The 22,515-nt window shown below is 68.2% G+C and overlaps 4 protein-coding genes across 4 annotated transcripts; 2 read left to right on the top strand and 2 right to left on the bottom strand.

Annotated features, from left to right (window-relative positions):
* Positions 1-960: 960 nt before the first annotated feature.
* Positions 961-9,383, top strand: VWA5B2 (von Willebrand factor A domain containing 5B2). The gene is made up of 21 exons (XM_075506981.1): positions 961-1,099; positions 1,502-1,663; positions 1,916-2,141; positions 2,246-2,400; positions 2,871-3,002; positions 3,124-3,248; positions 3,385-3,561; positions 3,653-3,763; positions 3,878-4,080; positions 4,387-4,501; positions 4,575-4,760; positions 4,863-5,022; positions 5,098-5,387; positions 6,523-6,748; positions 6,835-7,179; positions 7,258-7,395; positions 7,474-7,593; positions 7,842-7,919; positions 8,133-8,202; positions 8,425-8,533; positions 8,775-9,383. The coding sequence occupies exons 1-21, from the start codon at positions 961-963 to the stop codon at positions 9,381-9,383; spliced, it is 3,876 nt and encodes a 1,291-aa protein (XP_075363096.1).
* Positions 9,384-9,763: 380 nt separating this feature from the next.
* Positions 9,764-12,943, bottom strand: ALG3 (ALG3 alpha-1,3- mannosyltransferase). The gene is made up of 9 exons (XM_075506988.1): positions 12,739-12,943; positions 12,267-12,366; positions 12,021-12,168; positions 11,716-11,876; positions 11,453-11,573; positions 10,934-11,139; positions 10,606-10,682; positions 10,257-10,401; positions 9,764-10,151 (listed from the first exon to the last, which is right to left on the bottom strand). Exons 1-9 carry the CDS (start codon positions 12,887-12,889, stop codon positions 9,962-9,964), a joined length of 1,299 nt encoding a protein of 432 aa, XP_075363103.1. The 5' UTR covers positions 12,890-12,943; the 3' UTR covers positions 9,764-9,961.
* A 7-nt stretch (positions 12,944-12,950) lies between these two features.
* Positions 12,951-17,307, top strand: EEF1AKMT4 (EEF1A lysine methyltransferase 4). The gene is made up of 3 exons (XM_075506993.1): positions 12,951-13,205; positions 14,131-14,414; positions 16,906-17,307. The coding sequence occupies exons 1-3, from the start codon at positions 13,034-13,036 to the stop codon at positions 17,206-17,208; spliced, it is 759 nt and encodes a 252-aa protein (XP_075363108.1). The 5' UTR covers positions 12,951-13,033; the 3' UTR covers positions 17,209-17,307.
* Positions 17,308-18,837: 1,530 nt separating this feature from the next.
* CAMK2N2 (calcium/calmodulin dependent protein kinase II inhibitor 2) lies at positions 18,838-22,258 on the bottom strand. The gene is made up of 2 exons (XM_075506995.1): positions 21,991-22,258; positions 18,838-19,634 (listed from the first exon to the last, which is right to left on the bottom strand). Exons 1-2 carry the CDS (start codon positions 22,157-22,159, stop codon positions 19,564-19,566), a joined length of 240 nt encoding a protein of 79 aa, XP_075363110.1. The 5' UTR covers positions 22,160-22,258; the 3' UTR covers positions 18,838-19,563.
* Positions 22,259-22,515: the final 257 nt, after the last annotated feature.

The following is a 22,515-nucleotide window of genomic DNA, read 5'->3' as shown; positions in this document are numbered from 1 at the left end:
GGCAGGGCTAAGGCTGACCTGAATATTTTACGTGAATATGCGATGGCACGGGGTAAGGCAATGTTAGAGACATGACTTGGCTCCGGGCAATTGTGTGGGATGCTGCTCCCAGGTGGTTTTCTCAAGGGGAAGAGAGGTGTGTGGTGTGTTAGTGGCTGGAAGGCATCCCCAGCCACCTCTCTTCCCAGGACCGCTGCCCAAGGGTGGGATGCCGCACGCGTCCATCTCTGGGCAGAGCATCACTCACCCGGAGGCAGAGAGCATCGCCCCCGAGCCGGGCTCCCCCCTGCAGTGCCTTCCCCTCTGTGCCGCTCTTCAGTGCAGTGCTGACCTTGTTGTTAATTATTAAACCCCCAGCAAACACTGCTCGCTGTTTTGCCCTAGTTACACTGCGGGCTTCTCGCCCTTCTTTTTATTTTTTTTTAAACAAATTACCCTGGTAACCTCTGTGCGTGGATGGAGACGGGAGCAGCAGATGCTCCTCTCCCAGCCAGCGTGGGAGATGGTCTGGGGAGGCTCTGGAGCCACCGAGCTGCTGTGGGGTGGCCGTGAGATAGGCTGCGTGTGGCTGGCTGTTGTCCATCACGTCTAGGAGTCCCTGCTTGTCTGCCGGGACTCAGGGCTTGCATGTAACTGCTGCTGCCCACCAGAAGCCGTTTTGCTGCCCAGCAGCCAGGTGTATTTACCCGTGGGGTGGAACAGCTCTCTGTGGGCTTCTGTGGCTCCAGACCCAGTTTCCAGGTGGGCTGGGGTCCGAGCAGAGACCTGGGTCCGGGTCCATGTGTTTTGCGGATGCTGCAGAGCACCATCCCTGGGACGGGGAGGGCTGGGGACCTGCTCCCCCCTTGCAGGCTGGGCAGATGGAAGCAGCTTGCGTGCACAAACCCCTTCCTGGCAGACCCCGTCCCCAAGCACCCAGTGCCCGCCTCCCCTCTGCCCACAGCTGCCTGCCGGGGCACCATGCCGGGCCTCTACGCCCTCTCCTCATGGGACGCTCTGCCCCTGAAGAGCTCCAGGGTGAAGGCTTGTGCCAACGGGTACTCCCTGAGCATCACCGCTCACCTCGTGTACACCAACCCCCACGAGGAGCCCGTGGAAGGTAAGGGGAGCTATCAGGGCTGGCAGGGACCCGGGCTGCCTGCACAGCCTCCTAAAAACACCCATGCTGGAGAGCACCCTGTCTCCAGCCCACCTGTGTCCTGGACCCCAAACCTTGCTCAGTTTGGGGAGCGAAGGTGGAGGTGAGTGGTGGTGGGGGCACCGCCGACACCCGGCATCGCCCTGCGGGCAAGAGGAGAGCGAGGCCAGGCAAAAACATTCCCCATGCTGAGGAAGAGGGGGATTTCATCCTCCCTGCCCTCCTCCGGGCTAGTGAGGCTCTGGGTCCTTCCGCCTCTCGTGCATTTACATCGCCCCGCTCTTAGCGGTGCTGCCATGGGCTGGCCAGTGCCGCAGCGGTGTCAGTGCCGGGATCTGCCTCGGCGCTCTCTCCCGCCCGCAGGCATCTTCATCTACCCGCTGGAGGAGTCGGAGGTGGTGGCTGGCTTTGAGGCGGCCGTGGGCAGCCGACGGGTGACTTTCCAGGTCCAGAACCGGCACCGGGCGCAGGACTGCTGCCTCCAGTGCGGCCCCAGCCCCGGCCGGCCACGCCGCTGTGCCGGCGGTAAGTGCCATGGCGTGGGCGATCCTGTTGGGCCCTCCCCAGGGAGGGCTCCTCATCCTCACTGCTGCTTTTCCGTGAGGACTGCTGCTGCTCCCTGTGCCAGGGCAGCCCCAGCCCCTTTCCCCTCCGTCCGCCTCTCCTGGGTCTTTACCTTTTGCATGGCCTCTGTTGTCCCCTTCGAGCGTAATTAGTGCAATTAACACCTCCCCTTCCCCAACCTCGCTGACCCCCTTGCGTCCCTCCCCTGCCCAGGCCACCTCGTCCTGGACGAAGACACAGAGCGCTCCGCCTTCGTCATCGTCACGGGTGCGCTGTGCCCGGCGGAGAGTCTGGCCGTCACCCTGAGCACGGTGCAGGAGCTGGCCACGCTGCCGGACGGGGCCCTGCGCCTCCTCCTCCCCCCCGTCCTCGCGCCCCGGGTCCCCGCCGTCCCTGAGAGCGAGCCGGCAAGCTTGTGTGACGACAGGTTGGCCCTATGGTGATTTTCATGGCTTCCTCAGTCTCCGCCATCCCGGGGGGGGGATGCCGATGCTGGGCAAGCAGGGAGGGGGGCGGAAGCCGTCACTGCTTCTCCCCTCGCAGCCCCACCAGCTGTTTCGGGGGGCCAGGTGCCCGGAGCCAGCCGTCCCCCACGACACCTGCGGAGAGCGTGGATGTCTTTCGGGGACGACCCAGCAACCCCTTTCCTTATGAGTTTGCCTTTGAGCTGCTGGTGAAAGGCCCCTGCTTGCTGGCAGGTAGGGGGGCAGCTCGGGCGGCGTCAGTTGGTTGGGTAAAACCTCCCAAAATATGGGTGACAACCCCCAGGATGGCGTCCCCCTGGCCCCTCTGTGCTTCTAGGGGGACACAAGCCCCCTTCCCAGGCAGCCTCTTGCACTCCCTACCCACAAAGAAGCCCTTTCCGCATCCCACCCCCAGAGCTCGGGGCTGGGACCCCCCAAAGTCACCCCACGTGTGGCTTTGGGCAGCTCTGGGTCAGCAGCCTCCTCCCCCGGGGAGACGTGATGGACGGGGGAGAGGACGGGTGAGGAGGGGAAGCGGGGCGGTGGAGATGCGCTCCTGGCCGCTGGCCCAGTTAATCCCATTAGAGCTGGCAGAGAGCAGCCACTGCCGCGGTGCCGGGTCCGGCACAGGCGTGGAGCCCGGCGGGTGGGGGGCTGAGGCGGGGGGCACGAGGGGCTGCCCCACTGCCTCCTCCCCCCTGCAGGGCTGGAGAGCCCGTCCCATGCCCTGCGAGCCGATGCCGACCCCTGGGCCAGCTCTGCCACCACCACCTGCGTCACCCTGGCCGAGCCCCACCGCTATGACAGGGACCTCGAGATCATCCTCTACCCCTGCGGTGAGGGGGGACGGTGCCCTTGGCGGGTTTGGGGGAGATGGGGCATCACCCCAAAAGCATCCAGAGCATCCCCCGCCCCCCTGTGGCGCGGGGCGGCTCCAAACCCCCCTGTGCCCCCCAGAACCCCACCACCCCCACCTGGTGATGGAGAACGGCACCATGACGTACCCCGAGTACGAGGCCCACGTCCGGAGCCGCCGGGATTACGTGCGGATCGCCAGGAAGGATGGCAGCGGCGAGAGACAGGTGACGGGGCATGGCCGCCGCCAGCCCGGCAGGGAGGAGGAGGGTGACGGGGGCAGGCAGTGGGAGGGGGGCGAGGAAGAAGACCTCGGCACAGGCCAGGGGGTGCGAGAAAGCCCCCGGCCCGCCTGGCTCGCAGGTGGCTTTCGTGCAGAAGCGTTTCCACAAAGACATCTTCCCCAACCCTGTGCTGATGCTGAACTTCTGCCCGGCGGCGGAGGGCGTCCCTGGGGACCTGCAGAGCGTCACCCGCGAGGTCCTCTTCCTCGTCGACCGCAGCAGCACCATGAGCAGCCCCAACCTTGACAAGGTCAAGGTGAGGCGTGGCCGCGGGTGCCGTGGGACTGGGGATGCTCTGCAGGTGGCCGGTCCTTAGCAGCCCTCCCTGGTCCCTGCTGTCACCCCAGGAGGCTTTGCTGGTGGCCCTGAAGAGCCTCCCGTCGGGGACGCTGCTCAACGTCGCCGGCTTTGGTGCCGACGTCAAGCCGCTCTTCCCGTCCAGCCGCCTCTGCAGCAACGTGAGTGCTGCCGGGCAAAGCCCCCCCCAGCCCCTCTGCGTCCCAGCTCCCTGGTGCGGGGTCGGGGCTGGCGAGCCGGGGGACCGCTGCGAGGCCGGCTCTCCCCGCGGGCAGGAGACGCTGCGGTACGCCTGCGAGCATCTCGGCGGGCTGCGGGCAGACGCGGGTGGCACCAACCTGCTGGCGGCCCTGGGCTGGGCGCTGGCGCAGCCCCTCCACCACGGCTACCCCCGCCAGCTCTTCCTCTTCACCGACGCGGCGGCCGGCAACGCGGGCAGGATCCTCCGGCTGGTGCGCAGGCAGGCCAGCACCGTCAGGTACGGCACCGGCACCGCGGCAGAGTCACGGTGCTCTCCATGTCCCCTGGGTTGTTCCCACCGATTTCTCCTTCTGCGGCCCCAAATCTCGCCTCCGCCAGCCCCGAAGGTGTCCTTTACCCATCATGTTCCCCAACCCCACCGGCTCAGCTTCCCCTGGGGTGCCCCAACCCGGCATGCAGCTGGGGTGGCATCTCTGGCTATCAAACACCCCTGTCCATCCCTGCTGCAGGGCTCGCCGCCGGGCTGCCCAGCCCCTGGCACCGGCCTGGCCGTGGCTTTTCATCGCCTGGCTGTCTCCTGCAGGTGCTTCAGCTTCGGCATGGGCCTGCGGGCGTGCCGGCAGCTGCTGAAGGGCATGGCCAAGGTGAGCGGGGGCCGTGCAGAGTTCCTGAGCCCGGCCGAGAGGCTGCAGCCCAAGGTAACGCCCGGGCGGGGATGGGGGGCGCGGGGGGCACTGCGGTGTCTGACACTAGCTCCTCTCCCCGCCCCAGCTGATCAAGTCCCTGAAGAAGGCGATCGAGCCGGCCGTCAGCGACATCACCATCGACTGGTACGTCCCCGACAGCATGGAGGCTCTGCTCTCGCCCACGGAGCTCCCGACCCTCTACCCCGGCGACCGCCTCGTCAGCTACTGCGTCCTCTACAGCATCGCCCGCTTCCGTGACAGGCACCCACCAGTATGACCAGCACCGCCCCGGCACGGGGACAACGGCATGTTCCTGGTGCCGCCGGCTTCTCCCCGAGCCGGGGGGCTGATGGCAGTGCCCTCTCTCTGCCAGGGCCGGGAAGGGGCTCGGCAGGGCTCCCGGGGCTCAGCCTTCCCCTCCCAGGAGGAGGTGCCCAGTACCAGGGAGAGCCGCCAGCTGCCCCGGAGCACCCCAGGATCCGGGGATGCCTCCCTGGAGCTCTCTGCCGGGGGCACAGAGGTGTCGGAGAGAAGTGAGTGGGGCCGGGGCTGGGGCTGGGGACAGGCATGGGAGCTGTGGGCTGATGGGGTGTGCGCTCGCTGGGCAGGTGCAGATCCCATTTCGGGGGGAGACATCTGGAAGCGGATTTACCAGCCCTCCTACATCCAGGAGCAGTACGTCCTGACGCACTGCTCCGTCAGCACCGACCGCAGCCAGGGACTGCTCTCCCACAGTTCCACCAGCAGCGAGTCCACCGGCTCCCGTGATGTGGCCCTCGAGGGCGGCTCCTCGGCCCCGGGTGCCGATGCTACCTCCCAGCAGGGCCAGAAGAGCCTGTCCCTTTGTGAGTCCTCCACCAAATCCGCCCCGCTGCCCTCTGCCCCGGCTGGCACCAAGGTAAGGATGCCAACAGGGTGCAAGGGCTCGTGCATGTGGGGGTTGCTCCCGGCTTAGCTGGGGTCTGGCTGCCCCATTGTGCCTGGACACGTGGCTGCCAGGCTGAAAACCACAGCATCGTAGCCTGGATTTTAAGGAAGGATCAGCCGTGGGTGCCCCGAGGAGGATGCTCGAGTGGTTTCGTCCTACTGGAATGGGACAGCTGGGGACCAAAAAGCTGGTCCCCCAGCTCCCCGGGCTGGTAGTCAGCTGGGTGGCTAACAAACCCCCTAGCCAGCTCAGATCCTTGTTGATGCTACAGAAATTAAGTGAAACTAGCTGGGCTGGCATCAGGTACCAACCCTGCCAAGCTGGAGGGAAGGCGGTGGGCTGGCTGACCTCCTGCCCGGCTCCTTCAGCCCTCGGCCAACACCGCCCCACGCTTCATTAGTGATGGGCCGTGTCCCTGCTGCTTCGTACCTGGGTTTAAAACCCAGCCAGGTGGCTGGCATGGGGAGCGGCAGCTTGCCTGGTGACGATGGCCCCGAGGCCGGGTGAGGCTGGTTGTCACCTGCCTCTGGGACACGCTCCTTCCTGGTGGCATGGGTTAGGTAACCCGCTCCGGCTGCACAATAGCACAGCTGGTGGCCTTTGCTGCCGAAATGTCAAGCGTAAGTGATTTCCCTACAGTGTAAACGATCCTCCCCGGGCTCCCGGCTGCCAGGGTGAGAGTGGCATGGCCGTAGCTTTTAGGTGAAGCATCTCAGTGCGGGGACATCACTCTGTGCTGGGGGCTGCATCCCACCGTAGCATCATCCAGCCTGAGCAACTGAGCTAAGCCCCCCACCCCCCCCACCCCCAAAAATCCCCGCAACTCCTCCTGCCTCGTCGTCAGCCCGAGTCAGCCCCCGGGGATGTTTGCAAACTCCTGTCTCCGTGCCGTCGGTCCTTCCCACCTGCGTGAGGAGCCTGGCGAGCGTCGCCCGCTGCCCTGGGAGGCGGCCGGGTGCCAGCCTGCAGAGCGGTGGGGCTGGGCGTCAGCCAGCGGCTCCAGCCGACAGCCGGCCGGGGCTGCGGGTGCCCATCACGGCTTGGCGCAGTCCGGCTCTGTGCCGGTGCCTGTGCCAGGCTCACCGTCAGCCTCCCCCCTCTGCAGGTGACGGTGGCCCTGAGCACGGAGGAGCTGGCACGGCGGAAGAAGGCGCTGGCACGTGCCGCCCTGGCCGGCCGCAGCTTTTCCTCACCGCACGGGGAGCTGGATGCCCACCGGCTCTGCCGGGCCCTGGAGAAGGTGTCGCAGAAGAGGAACCAGTCCCTGGAGGGGCGGCTGGACGAGCTGGGACCCCGGGCACGGCGGCCGCAGCCCAGCATGGCGGAGTCAAGTGTGTGCTGGCTCTGGGGTATGATGGCGGCGGGGACGGAGCCGGGTGCCCCTGCCTTGCTGAGCCCGCGTCTTGCCGTTGCCCAGATAACCTCCTCTCGCCCACCCACCTGGACTGGGACATGCTGGTGGAGCCCTCCTACCTCTTCAGCGCCTCACCGGCGCCCGAGCCGGGGGAGCCCAGCCTGGGCGATGCCGGCCTGCCCCTGCGCTGCCAGGTGGTGATCCACGCGCTGCGAGCCGGCAAGCCGGTGTCCTGGGAAGTGACGGCCTCGCTGGAGTCGCTGCTGCAGCCCCGGGAGGGGCCGGGCAGGGAGGACCCCCCGCGGTGGGCAGGCAAGGCCTGGGACAAGCCGCTGCACCGCTTGGCAGCACGCTCCGTCATCCGGGACAACGAGAACGCGGCGCAACGCGAAGCCGAGCTGGAGCAGGGTGGGTGCCCGTGCGTGTCCCCCCCACCCCGTCGCAGCCCCGGCATCCCTCCACCTCTAACCGCCTCACTCCGGGCAGGTTTTGCCCGCCGGTTTCGCCTGAAAGCCGTGCAAACCAGCAAAGCCTGCAACGTGCCTTCTCTCTACACCCGCCTGGTGCCCGTGGACGGTGCCACGCAGGCAGCCCTGCCCGCAGCCCCCGAGGTGTGGGGCACAGGTATGGCTGGGGGGGGGCCAGCGTGCTGGGGAGGGGGCACGAGGGGATGGAGGGCTGAGGTGACGCCGTCCCTTGCAGCCGGCTCGGCCAGCCGGCCACGAGCTGCTGCGGCAGGGAGCTGGCACCACAGGAGCTCCTCAGCAGGGCTGGGCCAGCAGCGGGATGCGGAGGAGCAGGATGAGGCCCCCGTCGCTGCAGGTAACGATCCGAGCCCTTACCTCGGCTTATGCTCCCCAGGAACCTGCCTGAGCACCGGGGTCCCTGGGGATCCTCAGCTCGCAGCTGCATGGGGCTGGTCCCGGCTGGAGCACTGCGGATGCCGGGGAAGAGGCATTGGTCTCTGCCCCACAGTCGGGGGGGGGGGGGACGTAGCAGCTCCTGGCAGCAGCTCCAGGCCATGAGGGTCCTGGGAGCCCAGGGGTCCTCAGGGCTTCACTCTTTTGCAGAGCGAGACGAGACCCCTGGGTCTCCAGCCAGCATCTCCTCCCCTACCTATGGCTGGGAAAAGCAGAACTGCTCAAACGGTGCGTCTGGGGTGGAGGGGGCCAAGGGCTGGATGCTGGGGGGTGAGGGGGTGCCCCCAGCACCCTGTTGCTGGCAGCTGAGAGCTGGAGCATCTGCGGTGCCCACGCCAGCCCGGGGCACGTGGGCTGCACCACCCTCACAGGTGCTGGGGAGCAGGGTGCACCTCGGGGTGCATCACAGACCCCCACGCTCAGCTCTTCCCCCCCTTGCAGGGCCTCCAACCAGCCCCTCCACCACCTCCATGGGCTCCCAGAAATCCACGGAGAGCATCGCTGGCTCCAGGTGAGGCTGCAGGGTAGGGGGATGCAAGGGCCCAAAAAATGGCATGTTGTGGGGAGAGGGGGACGGTGCCACTTCTTGGGTGCCGCAGGTCCAACGTCCCCTGCCAGCTCCTGCGGCATAACGGGGGGGTTTGGTGCTCCAGCCCCTTCCCTGCAGCAGGCTGGGGTCCAGCTGCCCTTCGGGAATCGCCCCCTCCTGTGAACTTGCCTGTTTGCCCCACAGGTTTGGCCTGAGCAGGCGCAGGGGGCCCAGCCTGGTGCTGCGCCCGCAGTGCCTCAGCCCGGAAAGCGAGCACTCCAGCAACCACGCCAGCCACGACTACCTGCCGCTGGTAAGGACCCCATCCCCATCCCCCCCGGGGGGGCCGAGCAGGCACCTTTCCTGCTGGGTGTCTGCTCAGCCCTGCTGTGTCCCTGAATGGCCCTGGGGGCCTTTGCTGGCTTTGGGGGGGTGCATTGGGCAGTCCCTGTGCCCCAGGAACGCTCCTGCAGCCCCCAGCACTGGGTGCTGGTGACCACGGTGGGTCTGTGCCCCTGCCTGGACCCCCCCAGTCACCTGCCCCCCCATTGCAGGTGCAGCTGCAGCAAGCCCGGGGGCCGTTCCAGCTCACCGAGAGCTTCTCCGAAGTGGTGCAGATCCCCCTGGACCGCCTGCGCCGAGCCTCCCCCTACGCCTCCCACCGAGCCAGCCTCAGCCCCGTGTCCCCAGGGGCCAGAAGCAGCCCCGAGGCAGGGCCCGGCCGTGAGGAGGGCGAGGAGCCCGCTGCAGCCCCACAGCCCGGCTCGCCCCCGTCCCGGAGCACTTGCTCCGAGGTGCCCAGTGCAGCTGTGTGGGCGCAGGCAGACAGTGGGCACGGCTCCGAGTCCGACACCGGCCCCTACTCGGCTGCCCCCTCCGAAGCCAGCGTGAGCTGGCAGGACGTGGGGCCGGAGGACCTGGAGAGTGCCAGCTGGGCCACGGCGGTGGCCTTGGCCTGGCTGGAGCATCGCTGCGCCGGCTTCTTCGAGGAGTGGGAGCTGGTGGCGGCCAAGGCGGACGCGTGGCTGCAGGCACAGCGGCTGCCCGAGGGGGTGGACGTGGGCTGCCTCAAAGGGGCAGCCAGGCACTTGTTCCTGCTGCTGCGTCACTGGGATGAGAACATCAAGCTGAACATGCTGTGCTACAACCCCAACAATGTCTGACGGCCGCCGGAGGGGCCAATAAAGACGCCTGGCGCCATGCTGCCTGCACAGGCATCTCTGTTATGGGCAGGGAGCCGTCAGCCCCATTCAGGCCACGCTGGGGCTCACCAGAGCCCTGGGTGGGGGGTCACCCCCTTCCCAGCCATCTCCCGTGGGAGGGAGGAGACAGGGGACTAGGAAAAGCCGTGCTGGAGGGATCCCTGGGCTGCAGTGAGGCGATTCAAACCTTGAGGCAAAAGTTTTGCAGGCCTTCTGTCTTAACCTCACCCCAGAGGCTGCTCCCCTGCCCCGGGCAGCACTCTCCAGGGCTGGGAAGGGAGCTCTCATGGCCCCGGTGGCTGCTCTGCCTCCTGACACTGTCATGGCACAAGGACGCTGTGGCCGGGGAAGGGCACACAAAGCCCCCTTTATTGGGGAAGTCCTGCGTGTTGGGGGTCCCCACACTGCCCCCTTTGCACAGTTCCAGGGCTCGCGGCCCTCTTGGGATGGCCAAGAGCAGCCTGGGAGCTGGGTGGGGAAAGAGTGGGCAGAAGGGGCTAGTCCCAGAGGCAGTTCCCATCGTCCGACTGGCCACACTCTCACTGGGCCTTCTTGGAGATGGCTGCGGGTCTCCTGCTTGTCGGGGGGGTGTGCGGCGCCAGTGGGGGGGCCGTGCCGTACCAGAGCTGGAGCAGGACGAGTCCGTGGCAGATGTGGAGGGAGAGGGAGCTGCAGACCGTGGAGGGGTAGGTGTTCCAGCAGAGCTCGATCATGCCCAGCAGCAGTACCCTGCAGGGGAGAAAGCTGGGGGTCAGCATGAGGGGGACACGCCAACCCCCCTTGCTCCCAGACCCCCCCAGCAGACAGGTGGTCCCCCTCCCTGGCAGCACGTACTTGGGCATGTGGGCGAGCTTGGCGGTAGGGGTGCACCAGAGTAAGTAGGGCAGCGTGTGGAAATACCAGACGTAGAATTGGTAGTGCAGGGAGCGGCTGCAGCAGACGCCCAGGAAGTTGGAGGAGAAGAGGACGAAGACGATCTGTGCGCTGGCGTTAAGGGGACAAACACGGGAGGCTGGAGGTGCGATCCCGCAGCAGCTCCCCAGCTGTACAGCACAGCTCCTTCCCCCAGGACAGGCTGGTCCTGACAGCGCGGCAGGACCGGGAGCCTGCGAACGCTGATCCTGAGGTCTGCCCTGCCGTGCCTTCTCCCCCCGTCCCTGCTGCCCACCCTGCCAAAGGATATTGTTGACGGTCAAGGGAGGGGACGGGTGTTTCCTTTCAGCAGGATCCTTCAGCAGAGCCAGGATGCTCTCTTTGGACCTGAGGGGGAAGCACAAACATCGATCTCGGCTCCTGAAAGTCTCTCCCACCCTGACCTTCCCCTGTGAGCCACGATGCCTGGGCAGCGCATTCCCCAAAACAGAACAGTAACTCCCCCCGACTCCTGCCTGCAACCCCAGAATTGCAGCACTGTGGGGGCAGGGGGGTTGCAGACCAGTGTCCTGCACCACGGGGGGCTGATGGGGATCGGCTGACAGGGACCAGCACCCATGGGGAATCCTGGGTCTCACCTGTGCCACCGGTGCAGTGCAAAGAGCCCCAGGCCAGCCAGGTGAGCCAGGAGCAACGTGGTGTGGAAAGCTCGATTCTGGAAAACCTCTTCTGGGAGGAAGCGCCAGTTCACCGTCCATTTGAACTGGAACTGGCGGCCCAGGTCAAAGGAGCGGGTCAGGTACCCCACGGGGTTCACCAGCAGGAAGGGCAGCCCCAGAATCACCTGCGGGAGACACACCAGCACCCTCGCAGCAGCCATAAGCCAGGTCTCCGTCACCCTTGCCACCTCCCGAGAACCCCAGCACCACGTGGGGCAACAGGGACTGTCAGCCAAAGATGGGAGCCCCGTGAATTAGATTATTTATAAACCTCCAGCTTGCTGTGTGGGGCCAACTCAGATGCTGGTGCCACTGTATATAGACCCAGAGGTCTCCAGCCCGCAGGACAGCCAGGCAGGATGCCGCAATGCAGGCAGGCAGCCTACTGCCGAGGGGGCTACCAGCCTGCCCCTGTAGTCAATGTGAGCAGGGACCCACCTGGAGCAGGGCACAGATGCAGAGCTTGGGGATACAGCCCAGCAGACCGAACCGTTGGAGGAGGAGGAAGAGAAGTCCAGGTGCGAAGAGCAGGATGTTCATCTTCACGGACACAGCCAGGCTGAGCGGGAAGCTGCGTTACTGCTGCGGCCCCCCACACGGGCAGCCCCCGGGCTAATCGCAGCCTCCTCCCTGGGGCCGAGCTCGCTCACGCTTGCAGCACAGCATGGAGAGCAGCCCCCGCCCTGCCCCCAGACCCTCACCTGAAGAGGAGGCAGCCCCAGGACCAGCGCTCCTCCAGGAAGAGGTTGATGGCGAGGAAGAGGATGGCCATGGCGACAGGGTCGTTAAAGAGCCGCAGGACAAAGATGGAGTGGATGCGGTAGGAGGCACAGCACATGAAGAAGAAAACATACGGGGGGACCTTGCAGGGGACAGAGAGCCAGGAGGGCAATGAGCAGCCTGTCCTGCACCCCCCGCTGCCACTGAGCCCCTCCAAACCTCAGACCCCAACCCTGACCTCCTGCCCAGCCCCTTTCGCCCCTGGAGGCTCTGGCCTCCAGCCTACCTTGTTGGTTCGGCAGTAGATGCGGAAGACGAGGAGGAGGTTGAGGAGGTAGAGGCCGGCAAAGAGGTACTGCGCCAGGCGGATGTCAGTGCCGCGGCCCGTGGCGTAGTACAGGCCCAGGAAGATGTAGACGAAGCCGGCGGGGTAGCTGTGGAGAGACGGGAGTGAGGGGCCGGGCCCCGCTGCCCCTCTGGGACCCCCGGAGAGGCCCCGGTCGCGGGGAGCCCGGCCGTCCCCGTCACTCACACCAGCGGCCCCGTGTCGCCCTTCAGCCGGGTGTAGTCGAGGGTCCCGTTGGCAAAGCCCTCCACCTCCTGCATGTAGGCCTTCCAGTCGATCTCGGTGTCTGCGGGGACGGCCGGGGGTCAGGGGGGCACCGCGGGGAGGGCTCCCCCACCTCCACACCCCGCGGCCCTGCCCTGGGTCCCCCGGCCTCGCTGGCAGCCGAGTCCCCGGCCCCACGCAGGCCCCCCAGCCCACCCCCGCCGCCCCGCCCGGGGGATGCTGTCACCCTGCCAGCGGCATCACGCCCCGCTCCCCGCTGCTCCAGGGGGAGCACCCCAGGGCTGCCCAGCCCGGGGACGAGCCGGCACCGCCCGGAGGGACACGCCCCCCCCCCCCCCCCCGCCGCCGCCCCCGGCCAGGGCCTCCCCCCGCCATCCCCGGGCAGGGTCCCCCCCCCCACCCTCGCCGGGCCAGGCCGGGCCCCGGCACTCACAGGGCACCCTGCGGATGACCCAGAGGTTGACGCCGCCCTCGGCCAGGCAGAGGCAGGCGGCCACCAGCGGGGTGTAGCTGGGCTCCAGCAGCGCCGCCCGCCGCTCCCGCCAGGCCCGCCGCAGCGCCGCCGCCCCCAGCCCCGCCGCCATGGCCGCCCCGCCGTGCCGCTCCGTTCCGCTCCGTGTTTCCGGCCGGAGCGCTTAGGGCGATGCAACCGCCGAGACCGGAAGCCGCACGTGGGGGGGCGGGCGGCACGTGGCGCCCGGTGCTCCCCCGCCCCGCCCCCGCCCGGCATGGAGCGGCGGCGCGCGCCCGCCGCCAACCGGCGCTACCGGCAGCGCCGCTTCTGGGACGCGCTGTACCGGCAGGAGGGCGCCGAGCCCCGGGAGTGGCTGGGGGGGCTGTCCCGGTTCCTCCCGCAGCTGCAGGCCGAGCTGCGCCCCGGTGACCGCATCCTCGTCCTCGGTACGTGCCCGGTGCCCGGTGGAGGGCGGGCGGGGCTCGGGGTCCCGCCGGTGGATGCGCTGGCACCGGCCGCGAGGGGGCGGTGCGGCACCGGGCCGGCACCGGGGGCAGCGCCCGGCCCGGCGGGGCGGCCCCGCTCCCGAGGGCGCGGGCGGGCGGCGGGGCCCCGTATAACCGCCCCGTAATCGCACCTGCGGGCTGATCCGCCGCCGGCCCGGCAGGTTCGCCCGCCCGTCCCCCCCGCCGGGCAGGCGGGATTAGGCGGGTGTAATCACCGATCCTGTTAGCGGATCAGCCGCCGCCAGCTGCGCTTAATAGCCCCCAAATCCGCCGCCCCCCCGATCCCCCGGGGAGCGGCTCCCCCGGGGAGGGCAGGGAAGAGAAGGGAGGGAGCCTCTCCCCGCGCCCGCCGCACCGGGGGGCCCGTGTCCTGCTGGGGCCGGCCCGGGGCTGGCCGGGCGGGGTGCTGGTGCCCTGTGACAGCCGTCCCTCCGTCCGTCCCTCTGTCCATCCATCCGGTTAAGTTCCCCCCAGATGCTGCACGCCGCCCTCATTTGCCGCTGGCCCCGGCCCCAGGCTCAGTGGTAAATTGGGGACCCCCTCCTGCCCCCCCCCCCCCCGCCCCTTCCCCGCCTCCAGCATCCCGCCCCGGGGCGGGGGGATCGGTGTGCGGGGGCTGCCCCGGGGCAGGGGCTGCTCTCGCCCCGCGGTCCTGCAGGGCCCGGAGCCCAAAGAACCCACCTTGCAGGGAGGGGGTAATTAACCAGCCCGGCACTCACTAATTAGCAGCGAGGCGACGACCTGCTCCCTCTCTAGCTGCCCCAGCCCATCCGCACCCTTCCCTGGGTCCGAGGGAACAGGGTTGGGGTGCGGGCAGCCCCCCCCACGGGCACCCTGAGCCCCGGCTGAGCCGTGCCCCACGCAGGCTGTGGCAACAGCGCCCTGAGCCACGACCTGCACGAGCTGGGCTACACCGACGTCACCAGCATCGACTTCTCCCCCGCCTGCATCGCGGCCATGCGCGCCCGCTACGCCCGCTGCCCCGGCCTGCGCTGGGCCGTCATGGACATCCGCGCCCTCGCCTTCCCCGACGCCTCCTTCGACGTGGTGCTGGAGAAGGGCACCCTCGACGTGCTGATGGTGGAGGAGACCGACCCGTGGGATGTCTCGCCCCAGGCGGCCGCCGCGATGCACCGGGTGCTGGCGGAGGTACGGGGTGGGGGGAGCTGGGTGCGGGGGCAGAGAGTGGACCCCAAACCCTTTTGGGGTGGGTGAAGGTGCAGAATGTCCCCTCGCCACCCTGCTTCCCTGAGGATGTCCCGGCCGGTGCCTCTGCCCCCCCTCCCCCCCCAGCTGGTGCCTCTGCCCCCTCTGCTACCCTGCAAAGGGACACCCGGGGGGCTCCTGGCACCCTTGGGGGTGGGAGACCCCCCCCCTTCTCCCACCCCACCGCCTTCTCCCCAGGGCGGTGGATGGAGCAGGGTGTGTCCCTGGGGACCCTGGGTCCTGCTGGGGGGCTGGGTGACTCCCCTCTTTATTTGCACCCTAAATGCAAAGGGGTGGCAGTAAAAATGGGCCCCATCCTGGGGTGGGTGGCTGTAGGGGCACCCAAGGGTGCCCAGAGGGGACCTGGGGGGGGACGCACACCGAGGTTGCCCTGCCCGCCCAGGGCAAGGTGACAACCACAGGGCTCGCCCCCCCTACCCCCCACCCCAGCTTCGATCTCATTAGCCGGGGTCCCCATCGGCCGGTCCGGGGTTGCCATGGCAACCCCCGTCAGCATCGGCAGGGCCCTGCCGTTGCCACGGGGACGGGCGATGCCTCCGGGCCCTGACTAATTGGCGGCGGAGCCGGATTGAACCTGCCCGGTGCGGGGGTGCGGGTCCTGGCAGCCTCCCCCGCCCCCGGGGAATAACTGCAAGGGCAATTAATGGCTGCGCCTGCCCGGCACCCTTGGGCGTGGGCACGGGGTGCTGGGAGGGTGCTTGTGGCTACTGACCCCCCCTCTGTCCTTTCTTGCCCCCCCTGAGCCCGGGAGGGAGCAGGACCCCAGGCGCTGTGGGCAGCGGGGCTGTCCTCGCCATCCGGGCCCTGCCCTGCCAGCACTGCTGCCTGTCCTTGTCATTTGGCCAAACGGCGAGGATTTAGCTCTTTTTTTTTTTTTTTTTTCTCTCTTCCCCCCCCCCCCCCCCCCCCCCTTTTAATCCCCTGCTCAATCCCTGCCCTCCCCCAGCATCGCTGGGCACTGGCCTCCACCCGCAGCCAGTCCCCGCTGTCCTCGTCCCCGGGGGATTCGTGGGGCGCTCCCACCCACTCGCTGCTTTGCCAGTCCCTCTGCGTGGGTCCGGCCATGGCTGGCACCCCCCTTCTCGTGGTTTTCACATCCTCTGTCCTGCTCTCCCTGGGGGGGGACGTAAGGACCCGAAAATCCGCCCTGCCGGTGGGGATGCCGCGGGGACAGCCCTGTCCCGGTGATCCGGGGGTGATGAGGAGGGGGTGACGGGTCAGTGCCAGAGCGGGGAGCAGCCGCCCTGGCCCCCCCGCGCCGGCCGGCGGATGGGAAGGTTTCCTGTGCCCGTCTCTAAGCAACAGCCATCGTTAGTGCTCTATTAACGAGGGATGGGATGCGGGGATGCGGGATGCCTCTCGCTCGGCTCCAGCCGGAGATCCCTGCCTGCCCCCAGCCCCGGGGACCCCCCCGTGCCCGTCAGCTGGGAAGCCGTGGGGGTCTTTCCAGGACAGATGCATCTGGTGCTTTGCAGGAGGGATGCTGAGCTTGGTTCCTCGGGGGGGGGGAGGGCAGGATGCAGGGACCTGCCTTCCCCTTTTCCTGGCCAAAAACACTAAGGTTTGGCTCAGAAGCCCCCACCACAGCGGGGGACACACACACAGGCTGCCTGCTGCCCTCTCCATCCCCGGCCCCAGCCAGCACTGAGCCGTGGAGCTTCCAGGCAGGATTAAGCCAGAGCTCGGGAAACCCCCGCCTTGGCCCCCAGCCCTCTGCCCTTGTCGGGGGGAGAGGGGGATCTGGGGGTGTCCCCGCCTGGGGCGGGGTGCCGGCGGGGGGGGCCGGCTGGGTGGCTGGCCGCCCGCCCGCCCCGGGCGCTGCCTTTGCATGCCGAGCACGCGAGCGCTGGCCGTAAAAGCCTTTTGACATTGGATAAAGCCAGGCAAGAAAATTGATGTTCTTTTCCATCCTGTTAGCGGGGGCTTAGCTCCAGCGGGGAGAAAATGGTGATTAAAAGGGTCGAGTCCTTTCCCATCCAACCCCCCCCACCACCACCTCAGAGACTGGGTGTTGCGGGGGGGTGGCACTGGGTGCCCTGGGGAGGGGTGGGTGGGACGGGGGTCCCACGCTGCTCTCGGGGGCCCTGTGCCCAGGAGGGTGAAGCTTTTCCCTGCACCAGGGTTGGGTCTCCGTGCCGTCTGCTGTGGATGGGGGTGAAGAGTTTTGGGGTGCAGGGAGAGGTTGTGTGTGGGGACCCCCGTTCGCCATTGCCACTGGGCTGCAGGTGGTCTGGGGACATGTCAGAACCAGGGAGGGGGCAAGGTTAGGACGGCAGATTTGGGGGTGCAATGGGAGAGGCGGGGGGGGGATCTTTGGCAGATGGTGATGGGGGTCCCTGGGGATGGGGCCGTCCCTGCTGGAGGGGTGAACCTCACTGTGTCCCCCCCCCATGCGGGGATTCTCCTGCCGCAGGTGAGCCGGGTGCTGCGCCCGGGGGGCTGCTTCATCTCCATCACCTTCGCCCAGCCCCACTTCCGCAAGCCCCACTATGCCCAGGAGGCCTTCGGCTGGTCCCTGCGCCACACCGCCTGCGGGGACGGGGACGCCGGTGCCTTCCACTACTTCCTCTACGTCATGCGCAAGGGGCAGCCCCTGGATGCCCCCGACCTGGCCCTGGGGCGCCGGCTGCACCAGCCCCCCCCGCCCCCCGCCCCGCCGCCGCCCCCCGCCCCCCCAGACAACGATGAGGACTATCTCCTTGCCATCCAGCTGTGACCCGGGGGGGGGCTTCCCCAGCCTCCCCCCCACCTAATAAAGCCTTAAGCTGCTCCACCCTCACAGGTGGGGGACGGGGAACCAGTGCGTGTCCCCCCCAAGCTGCCCAGTGATGTGAGTAATGGGATAAAAGGCGGGGGAGCTTGGCCTCCTCCCGGGGGGCAGCGGGATGCTCCCGGGAGCGGGAGATGCTGTGCCTCTCCCCGGCCCTTCCCTCGCCCAGCTGGAGAGCAGCCAGGGCTCCGGGCTTTGCGGCTGGTAATGAAACCAAATCGGGTTTAATTCCACCCATCCATCTTGCGGGGAGCAGCTCCCTGCCCCCCCCCCCCCCGGCACAGGCAGCTGGGCTGGGGGCAGGATGGGGGGTGCTGGCACTGGGTGCAGGGGGTAGGATGGATGGCGGGGTCCCCTGCCCCCTGTCCTGCCATGGGACCCCCAGACCAGCCTCCACAGCCATGGGGGTGCACAAGGGCACCATGTCCTTGCCACCCCCCGGCTGGGCAGCGGGGGATCCAGGCTGGGAGGTGCCAGCGCGGGGCTGGGGGCACCGCGGGGCGCGTGTGCAGGCAGGGTGGCACGTCTGCCCCCGTCCCCCTCCATCCCCGCTCCTGGCTGCGGTGACAGCCCTGGTGTGCCACACATGCCTGGCCCGTGTCCGCTTGTGCCCGGGGCTGGCAGCGCGGTGACATGCGTGTGCTGGGGCTGGTGACAGGCGTGCCACCGTATGCTGGCAGGGCTGGCTGCGTGTGGGTGCCGGTGCGTGGGTGCTGATGTGGTGGCTGCAGCGGGTGTGCAGGTGCTACCGGGGGCGTCCCCAGGGGCTGTCTGGGCACCAAATCCCCCCGGGGCAGGCGACGCCGGGGGGTGCGGAGAGGACCCCTCCTCAGAGGGACGGCGGTAACATACCGAAGAGGCGCAAGCTGCCGGGCTGCTATTTCTGGCGAAAGGCATAAGTGGGTCAGCCGGTGGCTCCCCCCGCGCCGGGAGCCAGCGAAGGACTCCGGGGTCAGCCCCTGCCCCCCCCGCCATGCCACCCCATCCCACAGGCACCCCAAAAAACAGCCGGCGCCTGGGAGGGACAGAAAGGAGCAGGCAGCTGCCGGCCTCGCCTCGGTACATGAATGTGTTTTATTCATCGCATTTTGTTCACCAGTACAGTGAAAAATGGCATTTAAATTTACAATGGATCATTCGTAGAACATAATGACACAAGTAACTTTTTTTTTCTTTTTTTTTTTGTTTTTTTTCTCGGTTTTGTTTTTTGTTTGGTGTTTTTTTTGTTGTGTTTTTTTTTTTTTTTTTGCGTCGTCGTCTCCATAAATGCCACTCGTAGGTTATTGAAAAAGATGACAAGTTTCTCATGCACATCAGACCCCCCCGAGAAGCTTCTTAAAAAATAAAATTAAATTAAAGTACAAAATTAAAAACAACGACTCAGGCCGGTCCCTGCCCTCCCCGCTCCCCCCCCGGCCCCACTACCCTCGAGCGAGGGGCAGCGCCGGGACCCCCCGGCACCCGCAGCCGGCCCGAAGGGCTCTGGCCCCGGCACTGCTGGGAAGGGACTGCGGCGGCCGGTGGTGCTGCCAAACCCTCCGGCCGGTCCCGCTGCCGGCGGTGGGGGTCGGGCCGGGGGTCCCCGCTCCCCTCCCCGCATCTTCGGCTTTCCTCGCTCTCCCTCCATCTTTCTCGCCCCCCCTTTATTTTTCCCCCTCGGTTTTTTCTTCTTTTTTTGTCTTTTTTTTTCTTATGGAAAAAAATATGAACCTTTTTTGTTTGTTTGTTTGTTTGTTTCCCCGATGCGGTTACTTCAACATCTCGACATCAGCAGATCGTTTTTAACAAAGATTCGGATATAAAAATACAAATATGAGGAGTTTCTGTTTAAAAAGAAGCGTGCCGGAGTGGTGGGGCTGACCCTCGGCCCCAGGACCGGGCGCCCGGGCCACCAAGCTCATGCAAAAAACGATGGAGCAAAAAATGTCTCTGGACAGCAGCGCTCCCCCCGCTCGTGGGGCCGGATCCGCCCCGGGATTCGGGGACCCCCCCCCCGCCAAGGAGGATGGGGGGAACACGCCGCGGAGCGGGGGACTGGACACCCCCCGCCCCGGGGAGGGAGGGGGTCTCTGCCCAGGGTAGGGGGCTCGGCGGGTGCCCTCCCCCCCCCCCGGGGGAGGCGGAGGGGTAAAGTGCATGGCTCGGGGGGGGGAGGTGGTGGTGGCCGCAGAGCCCCCCCCGGGCCGGGGCGGGGGGGCACGGGCAGGGCCTCCCCCTCCTCGTCGGCGGTCCAGCCAGCATGCAGGGCCGGGCGGGCTGGGAGCAGGGCACGGCCTGCGGGTCCTGGCGGCGGGTCCCGGCTTACACCCCCGGCGGCGACTTCTCCGTCATGCCCTTGAGCACCTCGTCTATCCGGTCATCCTCGATCACCACTGCGGGGACAGGCGGGGGGCGCGTGGGCGAGGGGACGCACGCCCAGCCTCCGCCCCCCCGGCTCTCGCCCCACTCACCGCCCCAGGAGGGCTCCAGATGTGCCCCCCAGATGCTGGGAGCAGGGCGAAGGGGCGCAGGCGGGTGCAATGGGGATGGGGGGGGGGTTGTGTGGGTGCCCCCCCGCCCGGCTTGGGTAGGGGCAGCACCCCCCCCTCCCTGCAGCCAGCCGGCCGCCTCCGGATGGGTGGTTTGGGAAGGGGGGGGGGGGCAGGAAAGACCAGGAAGGACCCCCCCTCCTCTCTGCGGCAGGCGCTGATGAGAGCAACAGGACTGGAATGGGTAATGACCCAGCGGGGGGGGCACCGGCAGCTCGGCGGGGGTGGCAGCCAGACCCCCGTCAGCATCGCCTGCTGCGCAGGACACCCCCCCCCCGCTATCGCATCACCGTCGGGGGAGCCGGACAGCCCCCCGTCAGCATAGCGGGCTGCACGGACCCCCACCATCAACATCACCGTGGGGGGCTGGACAGCCCCCTGTCAGCATCACCCTCCAGACAGCCCCCCCGTCAGCATCACCCGCTGGGCAGCCCCCCCCGTCAGCATCACCGCTGGGAGGCTGGACAGACCCCCATCAGCATCCCCCCCATCAACACAGACACCCCCCCACACACATCAACGTCCCCGGCTGGGCAGATCCCCTCCCATCACCGTCACCCTCAGGGGTGGTGGACAGACCCCCCCCCCCAACGTCACTACTGGGGTGCTCAGCAACCCCCCCATCACCACCTTGGGGGCAGATTGGCCAGACACCCCCCCCCATCACCGGCATCACTGGGGGAGCAGCCAGACCCCCCCCGTCACCACCGAGGGGGAACTGCCCCCCCCCATCACCCTCGGGGGGGTCTGCTAGACCCAGCCACCACCACCGCAAAGGGGGGGCAGGTGGAGCAGGCAACAGCTCACCCCCCCTCGGGGCTGGGGTGTATTTATGCTGGGGGGGGCTCTGTTCCCCCCCCTTTTGCCCCTACAGCTCAAGGAGGGGTGTTTGCCTACGGGGGTCTCCCAAGCAGGTGGGGTGGGGGCTGCAGGGAAGGCAGGGGCCATTCTTGGGGGTCCCCAAGGCATCGGGGAAGATCGATGGTGACAGATCAGGGTGCGGGGGAGGGGGCAGTTATTTGGGTCCTGATGGAAGCAGGGGAGCTGCTGATGGGGGGTCTCTGCAGCAGGCAGTAAAGCCGGGGGGGGGGGCATGCAGGTTGATGGAGTCCTGGGGGGGGACAGTAAACCGGGGGGGGGAATGTTGATCAGCATCGCCGGTGGCTGCTGATGGGGGTCTCTGCGGCAGGCAGAAATGTGGAGGGAGAGAGGTTTATGGGGCTGGGGGGCTGTTCCTGGTGATGCTGGGGGGGGGCTTGTTTATAGGGATGGGGGGGAGCAGAACAAGGGGACGTGGGGGCAATCCCAGGGGTGCTGAGGAGCAGTTCCGGGGGGTCCCGGGGACATTCACGGATGTGCCGGGGGGCAGCCCCAGGGATGTTTGAGGATAGCCCCGGGGCAGCCCCAGGGATTGCTGCAGGGTAGTCCCAGGGGCAGCCCCAGGCTGCGGGGGGTGTGGGGCAGCGCTGGGGGGACAGCACTGGGTGTCTGGAGCTGGGGATGGGGGGCCTGTGGTTCTAGGGCAGTGCCGGGTGCCAGTCGCAGAGCTGGGGGTCCCAGGGATGCTGGGGGGCACTGCCGGGGATGATGTGGGGCAGAGCTGGAGATTCTGGGGATGTCGGGGGCAGTGCTGGTGATACTGGGGGGCAGAGCCGGGGATGCTGTGAGGCAGAGATGGGGATGCTGTGGGGCAGAGACGAGGATGCTGTGGGGCAGAGACGGGGGTGCCAGGGGACAGTGCTGGGGATGCAAGGGATCCCGGGAGTCCCAGGGATGCTGTGGGGCGATGCCGATGGCGCCGGGGGGCAGCGCCAGGGATGCACTGGCCAGTGCCGGGGATGCCAGGGCAGAACCGAGGGTCCCGAGGATGCTGTGGGGCGGCGCTGGGGACGCAAGGGCCAGTGCCGGGGATGCCGGGGGGCAGCGCCGGGGATGCTGCAGGGCAGATCCGGGGGTCCCGGGGCAGAGCTAGGGATGGAAGGGCAGATCGAGGGGGGGGGGGGGTGGGGGTGTCCCGGGGATGCCGTGCGGCAGAGCCGGGGATGCAAGGACAGATCCGGGGGTCCCGGGGACGCCGTGGGGCAGCGCTGGGGATGCAAGAGCCAGTGCCGGGGACGCCGCAGGGCAGATGCGGGGGTCCCGGGGATGCCGTGGGGCTGAGGCGGGGGTCGGGGGGCAGAGGCGGGGGGTCGGGCGGTACCTCTCTTGGCGCGGCCGATCTGTCCCAGCTTGGGGGGCCGCTTGCCCTGGTTGCCCCCGAAGAAGGCGTTGGTGTCCTGCAGGCGGCAGCTGAAGGGCAGCTCCCCCGCCTCGGGCTCGGCGCCGTAGCGGCCCACCTTGTCCTCGCCGTAGGGCAGCACCTGCGACATGGCGGGGCCGAGCGGGCCGAGCCGCGCCGCGCCGAGCCGGGAGCCGGTCTGCGGCGGCGGCGGCGGCGGCGGGGAGGAAACCCGGGCGGAAGGATGAAGTCATGCATCCGGGGGGAGCGGGGACCCCCCCGGCGGGGGGCGGCTCCGGAGCGCCGCGGCCCGGCCCGGCACGGCCGGGACAGGGACGGGGACAGGGACCCCCGCCGCCGGTGCCCGGTGCCCGCCCGGCGGGGATGGGGGGACCCCCGCCCCAGCCCCTGCCCCGTCCCTGGCGCGGGCTGGTCCCCCCGGCACAGCCTTGCCGGGATGGTCGCCCCAAATCAGGGGTGCCCCTAAACACGGGTGCCCCTGTGGAG

This window comes from Mycteria americana, chromosome 7 (assembly GCF_035582795.1).
Source record: "Mycteria americana isolate JAX WOST 10 ecotype Jacksonville Zoo and Gardens chromosome 7, USCA_MyAme_1.0, whole genome shotgun sequence".
In the NCBI taxonomy this organism is placed as follows: Eukaryota; Metazoa; Chordata; class Aves; order Ciconiiformes; family Ciconiidae; genus Mycteria; species Mycteria americana.
Note: the sequence above shows the minus strand (reverse complement) of the source record. Positions and strands in the feature narration are given on the sequence as shown.